Source organism: Brassica oleracea, unplaced genomic scaffold (genome assembly GCF_000695525.1).
Source record: "Brassica oleracea var. oleracea cultivar TO1000 unplaced genomic scaffold, BOL UnpScaffold01282, whole genome shotgun sequence".
NCBI lineage: Eukaryota > Viridiplantae > Streptophyta > Magnoliopsida > Brassicales > Brassicaceae > Brassica > Brassica oleracea.
Genome location: NW_013617828.1, coordinates 372 through 13,570, shown reverse-complemented (window position 1 = coordinate 13,570; position 13,199 = coordinate 372). Strand labels below are relative to the sequence as shown.

Below are 13,199 nucleotides of genomic sequence, written 5' to 3'. Positions count from 1 at the left end.
GGAGCTGGAGTCGTCATCGCCGGAGCTCGAATCATCATCATCGGAGCTCGAATCATGCATCATCGCCGGAACTCCTTATGTTTTCTAGGGGAAAAGTCACAAGAATCGCTTTCTTCTCACTTTTTTTTTCTCATTTTATCATGTAAAATAAGAAATGAAGAAAAAAAATGCGGGTCCATGTAATCCCACATGACCCGTTTCGGTCCATCCCGCAAAAGACCCAGTCCCGCAAAGACCCGTCCCCCGAGGCCCGCAAATTTACGGGCCTAAAAAACCTCGTCCCAATACCGTACCGCGACAGTCTTTTACGGGCCAGGCCCGCGGTCCAGATCCATGATTGCCATCTCTATTCCCATCCTATGTAGTGTCAAATTTGGCGGAAACCTAAGTAGTATAATAGTTTCTCTCCCCTCATTAACTTAGTCAATAGACTTATTTATACAAATACATAATTTTTCTTGAAAGTTCTTTACATAATGAACCACATCGTGGTGGCCTAATTGTTTCCACTAGAGGAGGAATTGCCCTGTTGGTCCAGGCCAGGGATCGACTCCTCCCTAGTGCGAAATTATTAGCTCCACATGTGGCCACACGGATATGGGCCCATGTTTACGGCCCATTTGAATACCCGGGAGAGGATCCATCCGTGGGTTGCATCTCCCACCCGGAGGTTAGGTATGTGTCTTTAATAGATCCGGGTTTAACCTTTTTTTATCAAAAAAAAAGTTCTTTACATAATAGAATATGAAATCTAACTTATACATTAATGCTAACTTTCCTAATAGCTACATGGAAATATATTCTAGGTGATCTCATTTCACCGAAATCTCTTAATACCATCCCGCGAGCTTATACTTGGTAACACGCATGACATTGGACGATTATCAAACTATCTCATGGTGTTTATACCCCACCATAGGGTCATCAATAGCGTTTATACCTCGCCAAGGTCATCAATTCCATGAAAAATACTGTAGTAGTTGTGTATCTTCCTCGTCTCATGCCACCATGTGAACCGAACGAACCCATCTGATTCATGCTCAAAGTCCACGGCAACATCATCAAATAATCACCCCACTGGATCCGTATATACCCGTTGGAGTCGTCATCTTCGTGACTACATCGGAGTTGTAGTTGATAAATAGCCACATGAAGATCATGATAAGAAAATATTACACAAGTGAATATGAACGGATCCATCAATGGTCCGTGCTCATAATCCGTAGTAATAATAATCAAAGTGAACGTCGTCCTCTTTTGTAGTATGAGACAACGTCTTTTCCTTTTTTTTTTTTTTTTTTTTAGTAGCAAAATCATAGGAAGATAAATTACAGAAGAAGCATAACTATAATAATCAAAACTCGTCACAAAGTAGAAGAAGTAGTAGATAAGAACTTCAAATTGAAAGAAAACGTGAAAACCATTTTTTTTTCTATTTTAGAAAAGAATAACAAAACCATAACCCATACGATATTGGATCTTTGGTTCTGATACCATATCAAATTTGGAAGAAACCTAAGTAGTATAATAGTTTCTCTCCTCTTATTAACTTAGCCAATAGGCTTATTTATACAAATACATAACTTCTTTACATAATAGAATAGAAAATCTAACTTATACATTAATGCTAACTTTCCTAATAGTTACATGGGAATATATTCTAGGTGATCTCGTTATCACCGAGATCTCCTGATATCCTCCCGCAGGCTTATACGTGGTAACACATATGAGATTGGACAATCATCAAACCATGTCATGGTGTTTATACCCCACCATATGAGATGAATGTTACTTATGCTGGACCTTAAATTAACAAATGTATAATTAAAAGTTGGTTTAAAAGAGCATCTATATATATAAGTATAAAAGGAACTTTGTTTACTGGTTTCTTACGTAAAATCAGCAAAATGCAAATGGCATAACTATATCGAAAATTTTATGTCACTCAATTGATTGACCTAACGACTCAGACGTGAAATATTGCATTACTCGATACATTAATCAACCTGGAAGATGTTATAATTATTCGAAGCATTCTTATACGTGATTATAAATCGGATTAGGATTGGGCGGAGATATCCGAACCAAATAACCCTGATTTGTATTTGATCCAAGTTGTAAAAATATCCTAATAGATCATGTAAATTATTTAATGTACTTGTATCCTTTATGTTGCTCTCATTTCCCATTGTATCCACAAGATATATATTTCTGTCAGATGTTAAAAAAAAATATTCATAATCTAAATAAATACTTCAAATATTCATTTGTATATTCAGTTTGATATAATAATATCTATATATAGATACTTTAACCGATCTGATATGAGTTTGAATACAAAACGAATCTTAAACAAAATTACGTATTAAAATATGAAGTATTGTTAATCGAACCAAACCTAAACATGTATAAAATCTGAATGGGAATGCTGAACCCGGAAATCCAACCTAAAAACGCAGATTTGAATCTGAAACACGGATATATTAACATGACATTTCACGAAATAAAGAATACAGTCAAGCTGGGCTATTACATCTAGCAGGATTTGTTTTTATCCGGCCCACAATATTTTGGACCAAGCATCCAACCTTTACATCAAAACTTGTAAACCAGATGGATTAGTTGTGCGTAGAGTGGAAAAGGAAACACCTAATTATATATTTTCAAATGCCCACTAGTGTTACTAATTTGGACTAAATCTTAGGTCCATGCCCTTTCAATAGATTTTTCAATCACACAAATTTTTAAAAACATTATTTCTTCTGAAGGCTCTCAAATTAAAGGATAACTAGTATTACAATTTTCCTAGATTAGTTAGTATTTTTTAATGTAAAAATTGATAAGGTAATAAATAATTTAAATTGAAACCACAAAAGGCTTTCAAATTCACAGAAAAGAAAGTTTATCAAAACCATCTGTTAAATGTATCTGTTACGGTCGAGTTTATTTTTTTTATATTATCGTAATTAGTTAAAGTTTGATTGCAAACAAAAAAACACAATGCTCATGCAATATTCAAGTAAAAAATGCATATAAGACAGAATTCCCACATTTATATTTTTACTAGAGCCGACCCGCCCTACGGACGGGATATACTTTACTTGTAATCTAGGTTATTATCTATATATATCTAGCACATTTGCAAAAGTTGTGTGTGAAATATACTATTTTAATAATTTAAGTTGTTGGCTAGTTAGTTTGTAAATAATTTTTGTTTTGACTTTTTGCTACGATGATTGAGTTGCTATATCATCACATGCATACAGAATGTTAATGAAGTTTCTTCGACTTTATATACCTCTTCCAATACAAAATTAGTTTTTTTACGAAATCAACTTCTGTATTCCGATTTATGTTTTTGAGCCCATGATTCATACTTAATACCTGGTAATTAAGTTTATTAGTTTTATATCATTTAAGAAAAAAATTGAGAGATTTCTTTTGTAAAATAAATAGTTTTGGTCTTCTCCTACACCCATCGATTCCTCTAGACAAAACCAACAACTACGCAATGCGTTTAAGAGAAATCGTTAGACAAAGCGAGAACAAACCCATCGACACAAGCAAAACCTCAGACACAATGAGAACACTATGCAACGTAATCGTGTCTTTAGCTTGGCGCAGCACTAATGGAAACCCATCCGATGTTTGTCACTGGGCTGATGGTTTCCCTCTCAGCATTCATCTTTACGTAGCATTATTGCAGTCGATATTCGATGTAAGGGATGAGACATTGGTGCTAGATGAAATCGATGAGATGCTAGAACTAATGAAGAAAACTTGGTCAACACTAGGGATCACAAGACCAGTGCATAATCTATGTTTCACTTGGGTTTTGTTTCATCAATACGTAGTAACGTCACAAATGGAACCTGACTTGCTAGGCGCATCACACGCTATGCTGGCTGAAGTTGCTAATGACGCAAAGAAACTTGACCGCGAAGCTCTCTATGTAAAACTACTGACCTCAGTATTAGCCTCTATGCAAGGATGGACCGAGAAAAGGTATTTGATTATTTCTTGCTGTACAAGTTACTGATTTAAAACGTGTGAAACCTAAATGTTGTTTTGGTTTCATTATAGATTGTTAAGCTACCATGACTATTTCCAAAGAGGCAATGTGGGGTTGATAGAGAATCTTCTCCCATTAGCGTTATCATCATCAAAAATCTTGGGAGAGGATGTGACAATCTCTCAAGGGAAAGGCGACGTTAAATTAATTGATTATTCAGGAGACCGTGTGGATTATTACATAAGAGCGTCTATTAAAACCGCATTTTCTAAGGTACATTAGAAATTCTATAAATTAATATTCAATAAATTAATAAACATGACTATTTATGTTCTTTTAAGGTTATGTAATCTTTTTCTTTGTAGGTGATAGAGAACACAAAGGCTAAAATCTTAGCTACAGAGGAAGGAGAAGAAGCGGCTGCAACACTACTACATCTAGCTAAGGAAACAGAGGAGTTAGCGTTACGAGAACGTGAATGTTTCAGTCCAATACTCAAGAGATGGCACTCAGTTGCTGCTGGTGTTGCCTCGGTGTCGCTTCACCAATGCTATGGTTCGATTTTGATGCAGTATCTGGCAGGAAGATCGTTTATCTCGACTCTCGAGAGATACTGTTGATGTGTTGAAATTGAGCTCGCACTGAATCAGATTTAATGCTATCATCAGTATCATAATTGATTGGAAAATATTGGGAGTACATTTTTGAAACGCTTTAGCTAGTCTAGGTAAGTCAAATCTTTATCCACAGTGTGTATATTCCCTTTTGTTTCATCAAAAGATGCTTTTGTCAAAATGATAAATATTGGAGATACATCTTTCGGATTCGATGTTTCTGTCTAAGACATGTTTCTGTCTAAAACATGTAAGGAAACAGAAAAGGGTGGATGGATGGTTTCAAAAGAGTTGCGTCTTTAACTGTCTTATTAATCACTTGTGGGCTCAAACATGAACAAAGTCACTTCTAAGTTACTGATTGAGCATTGAGACATCTTCCTTTGGTTTTCACTCTCTGAATGTGTTGGTGTTTTACGTGTCTTGATATATCAGGAAGGAGTACAACTACTTGTGTTGGGGTTTGTACATTATCAGAGGCGACAACATGTAAAATCTCATCCTCACATTTTCATGTTGACCCATCATCGATTGATTGATTGATTATCTAACGCTACAATTGTTATGTTTGATCAGAGGTGTTATTGGGGAGCTGGGGGAAGAGCTCGATGCTAGTCTGGATTTTTCGAAACTAAGAGCTCATCCTAAGAGCTCAAACTAAGAGCTCTAATTTCATCATTGATTGAAAATAGTAATGATGTACATGTTTAAAAGGAACCAAGAGCTATAACCTCTGAACAAATCTAAAGCTAAGACACGAACAAACCTAAGAGTCAGACAGATCATGGCTCCAAAGACATAACACTTTAAAGAAGAGTTTGATGATTGTTATTTACCCCGTTCTTGGCCTTAACAGGATACTCTTCATCGATGTGATAACAAAGCCAGACATTGTCAAAAACATCTGCGCAAAACTCTGACTTTAAAACGTCTTCTCCTTCAAGATCCTCGACCCTTCAAGAGCCAGAGACATCCCTGCAGATTTGCAGCAATAATTTTTGTAGTTCAAACAATCAATCATCTCTATGAAATCGAGAAGAGTAAAAAAAAAAAGAAATAGATTATATCTCAGTATCAATAAACAATGAGAAATCTACCGGAATGTTCGAACATAGATCTGAAAAAAAAACGAAGAAACGAACTTACATTCACGTCGACCAGCAGCCGAGCCTCGACGACGGAGGAGCAACTTCCGTACTTCAAGTCGGAGAAAAAAACTCTAGAAATAGCCATACAACACGAATCAGTATATTGCAAGAGATAGAAGTAGAGGATGAGTTCGAAATGAAAAGTACTCACATATTTATACGGATTTCACACCGCCTCCGTCAGACGAACGGCACCTTGAATACCGTGTAGTGGGCGACTGAATCAATTGGAATAAAAACGAAGTTACACCTCCTCCCGTTTCATACAGGTGAAGGGAACTCAGAGGTCACGCGTAGCAGTCGAAGGAAAGGGAGAGACGCGGAGCAAAGCTTTGATCGAGTGATTAGGTTTAAAGTGTGAATAACATGTTCGCGGGCCGACAAGAATGACCAAACCTAAAGCCCAATGTGCAAATCACGGAAAAGCCCATTACGATTCACACTTACGCCGAGTTTAAGCCGTACAGGACACGTGTCAGCGCGAGAAAGAACGACTTATCTATGTGGAATCTGACGTGGCGCGCCCAGGAGAGAGGAAACTCTCTTTTATAATAATAGATATATAAAAGATTTGCAAAAAACCCAAAATGAGGTATGTGCGTGATGTGTAGCATAAGAAAGGCATGACATAAGGCAGTTCGAAAAAACCTGCTTTTTCTCCAACATTTAATGCACATTGGCCGCTTATTCTGGGCCCCACGATTAGCCACGTGTCATTTTCTTATCAAGGGACCCAGTTCGGTACTCGTATGCACACACAAACCTAACACCTATTTCTTCTTGCATCTTATATGATACACCTTCACTCTCCAAAATATCAAAATCCTCTGCTTACATATTCTCCCTTGAGTATCATGAGGCGGTCTTCGTAGAATAACTCATTTGAAAATAGCGAGTTGATGGAAAACATGGGGGATTCGACCATAGGGCCGGGTCATCCGCATCTCCCTCCCGGGTTTCGGTTTCACCCGACCGACGAAGAACTTGTAGTTCATTACCTCAAGAAGAAAGCTGCTTCTATTCCACTACCGGTCTCAATCATCGCCGAGATTGATCTTTACAAGTTTGATCCTTGGGAGCTTCCAAGTATATACACTTACCTATATATTTCCTAATTTGTTTTTTGTTGTTTCGATTAAAATGCATAGTTAGTTAGATTATGAGTCCATTGACATCTTTTCTTTTACTGATGGATGGTGATCACTTGGTTAACGTACGGTATTTTGAATGGTTTAGGCAAGGCGAGTTTTGGAGAACAAGAGTGGTACTTCTTTAGTCCTAGAGATCGGAAGTATCCCAATGGGGTTAGGCCGAATCGGGCAGCAACTTCTGGTTACTGGAAAGCCACGGGAACCGATAAACCAATATTTACGTGCAATAGTCACAAGGTTGGGGTCAAGAAAGCGCTTGTGTTCTATGGTGGAAAACCTCCTAAAGGGATTAAAACTGATTGGATCATGCATGAATATCGCCTCACTGATGGTAACCTTAACACCGCTGCTAAGCCACCCGACTCAACCACGTCAAGGAAAAACTCACTACGGGTATGCGAAATGGTGTAACATCTACTAACAATTTTTGGTCATCGGCTTATATAGATTCTAAAATATAAAATAAGGTCCTCATACCGTCACCACGTGGAAAATTATCTAACATCTACTTGTTAGTCTACAACATTGTTTCACGTGGGAAACTCGAGCAAAAATATTATTTTGGGTATAATTCATGATAGTCTCTATTAAATGAGTTGATACGACTAACGCGTACGCTATTAATTATTATATACTAAATATATGTAATATGGTTTGGTGTATTTATTAATATACCAAAAATCGCAGCTAGACGATTGGGTTCTTTGTAGGATCTATAAGAAGAATAGTTCACAAAGACCAACAATGGAGAGAGTATTACTAAGAGAAGATCTCGTGGAAGGAATGCTCTCAAAATCATCTGCTAATTCATCTTCCACATCGGTCTTAGACAACAACAACAACAATAATAATAACGAAGAACACTTTTTCGATGGTATGGCCGTTTCTTCGGACAAACGTTCCTTGTGTGGTCAGTATCGTATAGGTCATGAGGCCTCTGGATCATCTTCTTTCGGGTCCTTCTTATCGAGCAAGAGGTTCCATCATACGAGTGATCTCAATAATGACAACTACAATGTCTCATTTGTCTCGATGCTTAGTGAAATTCCTCAGAGTTCAGGGTTTCATGGAAATGGAGTCATCGATACGACGTCGACTCTAGCTGATCATGGGGTTTTAAGACAGGCGTTTCAGCTTCCTAACATGAACTGGCACCCATAATCTACATAGCTATGTATGTATGTATTTATGCAGACACAATATAGTTGATACAGTATATAGATAAATTATATATACACACGTGATCTCACATATGTATGCGTATCTGTTTACGTCAAGAAAGGTCTATACGTCTCTTTCTACTCCATGGTTGCAAGATGTATACTAATAACAGAAGCAGATTAATTACAACTATGAAAGTGTATTTTCCTCCTAGAATCAGCTAGATAATTTTTTTTTGCTTAAAAAAATAAGTTAGATAAATTAAATATGCCACATATGATATCAAATTTTAGTTTAATTGTTATATATTCCATAAAAGTGTAAAATCCTTTTAAATGTAATTTACTACTTGAATGAAATTGATTGTCTTACACAATATATCATGTGAGTTTATATAAAACCAAATTCACGTTTCGTTTGATTATTTATTTGGGGCTAATAAAAGTAAGTTTTTTTGGAGAAGTGCTTGCATACCGTGGGGTACTTCCTTCTCACAAATGAGTACCAAAAGTGGATCACACCCTTTTTTTGCCCATAAATCTTACTTTTTAACTGACTAGGAAGACCCGAAGGCCCATACATCACCCTATAGGGGTGGAAACTTTTTTTAAGACCCTTTTCATTTTTTGGAAACTTTTTCTTAAATATTTTTTTTTAAAAATCAAAGGATTTTAAGTTTTAAAATTATTTTGGTTTTGTTGTAAACTATAGAGGTGGATGTTCGGGTACCTATTTGGATTTGGTTTAAATATTTTGGTTTAGATATTTACTACCTTCTCTAACAATTTTATATTTGGATTTGTTTCAATTCGGTAAGTTTCAGGTTCGATTATTTTCAGATATAATTGAAGTATCCAATTTTTTATATTAAATATTCATATATATAATGGAAATATTTTGGTTTTTATCAAATCTTATATTTATACCTGAGCTAATATATATATATCTGAAAAAACTGAAGTTTAAATAACCAAAATACCAAATTTATCAACAAAAAATACAAAATGTCTAGGTATAAGGAAATATATGTTTTAAGGAAACATCTTATATAAATTTGGGTGTGTTCATATTTTCTTCGTGTGGTGGTAAAAAAACATGCTTTTAAGAGAGATACAATTCACCTTCGTTAATCGAATCACACGTATCTAAGATATTTATATCTAAAGATTTTCCACAAAGTGGTGATGAAAAGTATAACTTGTACAAATCGTTTCATTTTCCAATTCGATCCGATCCATTAGTTCGTAGAGCTATTTACTCGATTGCAGACATTTCTGGAACACAATAGAGGGACAAAGAGTCAATTTTGAAAGAATGTATTGTCAAACTCTTTCAAATATATATGAATCTATCCGATTCAGAAGAGAATAGCTTGCATCAGTATCTCAATTTCAATTCAAACGTTGGTTTGATTCACACTCCATGTTCTGAAAAATATTTATAGAGGAAAAAACGGAGTCTTTGCCTAAAAAATACGTTGTCAAAGGGCAGATGGATAGAACCTTTCAACGAGATAGTGCTTTTTCAACTCTCTCAAATGGAATCTATTCCAAACATATATGTCATGGTTCTTTACTTGGACAGGGTACAAATATCTAAATTTGATATATTTAGATACTTTTTCAGACCTATTGCGGATACTAAGTAGCGGTCAAAAATTTGTATTCATTTTCGATAGTGCTTTTTCAACTCTCTCAAAATGGAATCTATTCCAAACATATATGCCATGGTTCTTTACTTCGACAGGGTACAAATATCTAAATTTGATATTTTTAGATATTTTTTCAGACCTATTGCGGATACTAAGTAGCAGTCAAAAATTTGTATCAATTTTTCATGATATTATGCATGGATTAGATATATCATGGCGAATTCTTCAGAAAAAAAGTCCCTTCCACAAAGGAATCTGATAGGTGAGATTTCGAGTAAGTCTTTACATAATCTTTTTTCTGTCCGAAGAAATGATTCATCGAAATAATGAGTCATCATTGATATCGACACATCTGAGATTGCCAAATGTTCGTGAGGTCCTCTATTCAATTTTTTTCCTTCTTTTTGTTGCTGGATATATCGTTACACATCTTCTCTTTGTTTTCCGAGCCTATAGTGAGTTACATACATAATTCGAAAAGATCAAATCTTTGACGATTCCATCATACATGATTGAGTTGCGAAAACTTCTGGATAGGTATCCTACATCTGAACAGAATTCTTTCTGGTTAAAGAATCTTTTTCTAGTTGCTCTGGAACAATTAGGAGATTGTCTAGAAGAAATACGGGGTTCTGGCGGCAACATGCTATGGGGTGGTGATCCCGCTTATGGGGTCAAATCAATACGTTCTAAGAAGACAGATTTGAAAATAAACTTCATCGATATCATCGATCTCATAAGTATCATACCAAATCCCATCAATCGAATCACTTTTTCGAGAAATACGAGACATCTAAGTCATACAAGTAAAGACATCTATTCATTGATAAGAAAAAGAAAAAACGTGAGCGGTGATTGGATTGATGATAAAATCGAATCCTGGGTCGCGAACAATGATTCGATTGATGATAAAGAAAAAGAATCTTTGGCTCAGTTCTCCACCTTAAGGACGGAAAAAAGGATTGATCAAATTCTATTGAGTCTGACTCATAGTGATCATTTATCAAAGAATGACTTTGGTTATCAAATGATTTTGGATTCGGATAACCAATTTTTCTAACTCAATAGTTGTTTGAGTAATTTTCTATTTCGGATTGGATTTGAAGTCAGATTTTTTGGATTAGATTTGGGTTCAAATTTCGGTTCCGAACATACGTCCACTCATAGTAAACCATTGTGTCTTTACTTTATGACTCATTGTTTCTTTACTTTACATAAAAAGACACATTCTGATGGAGAAGCATTTTGTATGTGTTTTGAAAAAAATTGAGACAGAAATGCCCTTGTTGGATAATCATGAGTTAACCGATTAGTTAAAAAATAAATAGAAAGTAATTAAAAAGCTACAAATTTAAATTAATAAAAATAATTGTTGGCTAAATAATAGATGTGCCAAATAAAATATTATCGTATGAAAGAAAAATATACTATAAAAGTATATATTTTATCTCTCTTTCTCATAAAATAATATTTTTACACTAATTTTTTTTTTAATTTTCCTAACATAATATTTTTGTCACTATTATATATTCTACTTTATAAATTAAATATATAAAATATATCATCTTTTTTCTTGACATTTTGATGTCCATATTTACATTTTTATTTTCATAATTTAAAAAAAAAACTTAATTTAAATTAATGTACGATGTATTTTGATATTTGTGTACATAGTTTGGTGGATACATAATTATCGATGACTTCTTAGTATCCATGGACTTGTTAGTGTTTTGGGGATAACATTTGGTGTTCATGTACATGTATTGCGTGTAAACCATGGTTACTGCGGATAACCTATAAATCGATATTATTTTTATGATTACTTTTTTTTGACGACATAGTATATATATCTTTCCCTCAAAACCATATGTAAATGTATGCCTGTTATATGTGGATGAAATTGATCTCAGTTCATTTTCTCTCTCGGCAATGATGTTGTGAAATAGAGAAAACAACAAAACAAAATTGAAACCCTAGAGAGAAAATGAACTGAGATAAATTTCCCTAACAAACTAGAAAATTTTAAGATTCCTATTTATAATGTTTCAAAAACTCAATTCTTTCCATTCTTTCTTGATCATATTTCTTGAAGTGCAATCTCATCTTCCAAATCTCCACTACCATGAACATTAACTGTTAGTTGTAACTCATCATTTAACGTCACCTTCTTCTCTTTCTTTTTATTTGCTTCCTCAATAGCATTTTTGCATTTTTCTTTATCGAAGACTTTGGACAAGCAGAAACATTTCCAGGAATATTAGCAATGTGTTCTTTGATCCCATCAATCTCTTCATTAGCAACCACTCTCCTATAAGATGATCCATGACACTGTGTAAAGATCCCATCAATCTCCTCATTAGCAACCACTCTCCTATAAAGTTGATCCGCAGAGAATGTAGAGGTAGGGCTCATCCCAGTAGTACCTCTTCACATCCTTGTAGAACTTCTTCTTGGCATAGCCCACAAGATTCAAAGGTTCTTTTCCTGTGGATAGGTAATTCACCAAATCAGCATACCAAGGTTCTTTCTCTTCTGTTGCCTTAACTTCTTCAAGCATCCTTCCAGTCTCACAAACTGCTATCACTGCTCCAATAGCCATGATCTGTTCCTAAGGAAGTCCTTCATCAATAGGAATGCCACACTCCACTCTCAGCCTGGACAAGTGATCAGCTACACCATTCTCAACTCCTGGCTTGTCCTTGATCTCTAAATGAAACTCTTGCAGCAAAAGAATCCATCTCAAGAGCCTGGGCTTTGCATCATTCTTCGCCAAAAGGTGTCTCAACGCAGCATGATCTGTGTAGACAATGACTTTAAATCCCACCAAGTAGCTTCTGAACTTCTCAAAGGCAAAGACAATGGCTAACATCTCCTTCTCTGTTGTGGCATATCTCATCTGAGCATCATTCAGGGTTTACCTCGCGTAGTAGATCACATGGGTCTTGCCATCTTTCTTCTGCCTCAAAACAGCTCCCACAGCATAACCACTAGCATCACACATGATCTCAAAGGGAAGATCCCAATTAGGTGGCTGGACAGTTGGAGCACTGATGAGTTCACCTTTCAGCTTCTTGAACCCACATCAAAGCTGAAGGTGGTTTCATTGCACAGCAGCCTGGTCAATGGTCTAGTGATCATGGAGAAGTCCCTTATGAATCTCCTGTAAAACCCAACATGACCAAGAAAACTTCGGATGTCTTTCACTGTCTTTGGTGGGGGCAAACCAACCATAACATCGATTTTGGCCTTATCCACCTCAATCCCGTTCTCTGAAATCTTGTGCCCCAGCATAATCTCTTCTTTGACCATGAAGTGACACTTCTCCCATTTCAGCACAAGGTTGGTGTCTTCACATCTCTGTAGGACCCTGCACAAATTTGACAAACAAGCAGAAAACGAAGATCCATAGACAAAGAAATCATCCATGAACACCTCCACAACATCCTCAATCAGATCAGAAAA

General features: G+C 35.7%; 2 protein-coding genes across 2 annotated transcripts; both read left to right on the top strand.

Annotated features, from left to right (window-relative positions):
- Positions 1-3,467: 3,467 nt before the first annotated feature.
- LOC106321170 lies at positions 3,468-4,632 on the top strand. The gene is made up of 3 exons (XM_013759483.1): positions 3,468-4,005; positions 4,084-4,285; positions 4,378-4,632. The coding sequence occupies exons 1-3, from the start codon at positions 3,512-3,514 to the stop codon at positions 4,630-4,632; spliced, it is 951 nt and encodes a 316-aa protein (XP_013614937.1). The 5' UTR covers positions 3,468-3,511.
- Positions 4,633-6,565: 1,933 nt separating this feature from the next.
- Positions 6,566-8,302, top strand: LOC106321171 (NAC transcription factor 25). Its single transcript, XM_013759484.1, has 3 exons — positions 6,566-6,860; positions 7,011-7,318; positions 7,613-8,302. Exons 1-3 carry the CDS (start codon positions 6,674-6,676, stop codon positions 8,084-8,086), a joined length of 969 nt encoding a protein of 322 aa, XP_013614938.1. The 5' UTR covers positions 6,566-6,673; the 3' UTR covers positions 8,087-8,302.
- The last annotated feature ends 4,897 nt before the right edge of the window (positions 8,303-13,199 follow it).

Bases quoted from the DNA above. Each gene is read 5' to 3' on its own strand.
- LOC106321170 (XM_013759483.1), top strand. From the start codon at position 3,512: ATGCGTTTAAGAGAAATCGTTAGACAAAGCGAGAACAAACCCATCGAC. The intron at 4,006-4,083 runs GTATTTGATTAT...GTTTCATTATAG, and splicing joins CAAGGATGGACCGAGAAAAG to ATTGTTAAGCTACCATGACT. The intron at 4,286-4,377 runs GTACATTAGAAA...TTTTCTTTGTAG, and splicing joins TTAAAACCGCATTTTCTAAG to GTGATAGAGAACACAAAGGC.
- LOC106321171 (XM_013759484.1), top strand. From the start codon at position 6,674: ATGGAAAACATGGGGGATTCGACCATAGGGCCGGGTCATCCGCATCTC. The intron at 6,861-7,010 runs GTATATACACTT...TGAATGGTTTAG, and splicing joins TGATCCTTGGGAGCTTCCAA to GCAAGGCGAGTTTTGGAGAA. The intron at 7,319-7,612 runs GTATGCGAAATG...CAAAAATCGCAG, and splicing joins CAAGGAAAAACTCACTACGG to CTAGACGATTGGGTTCTTTG.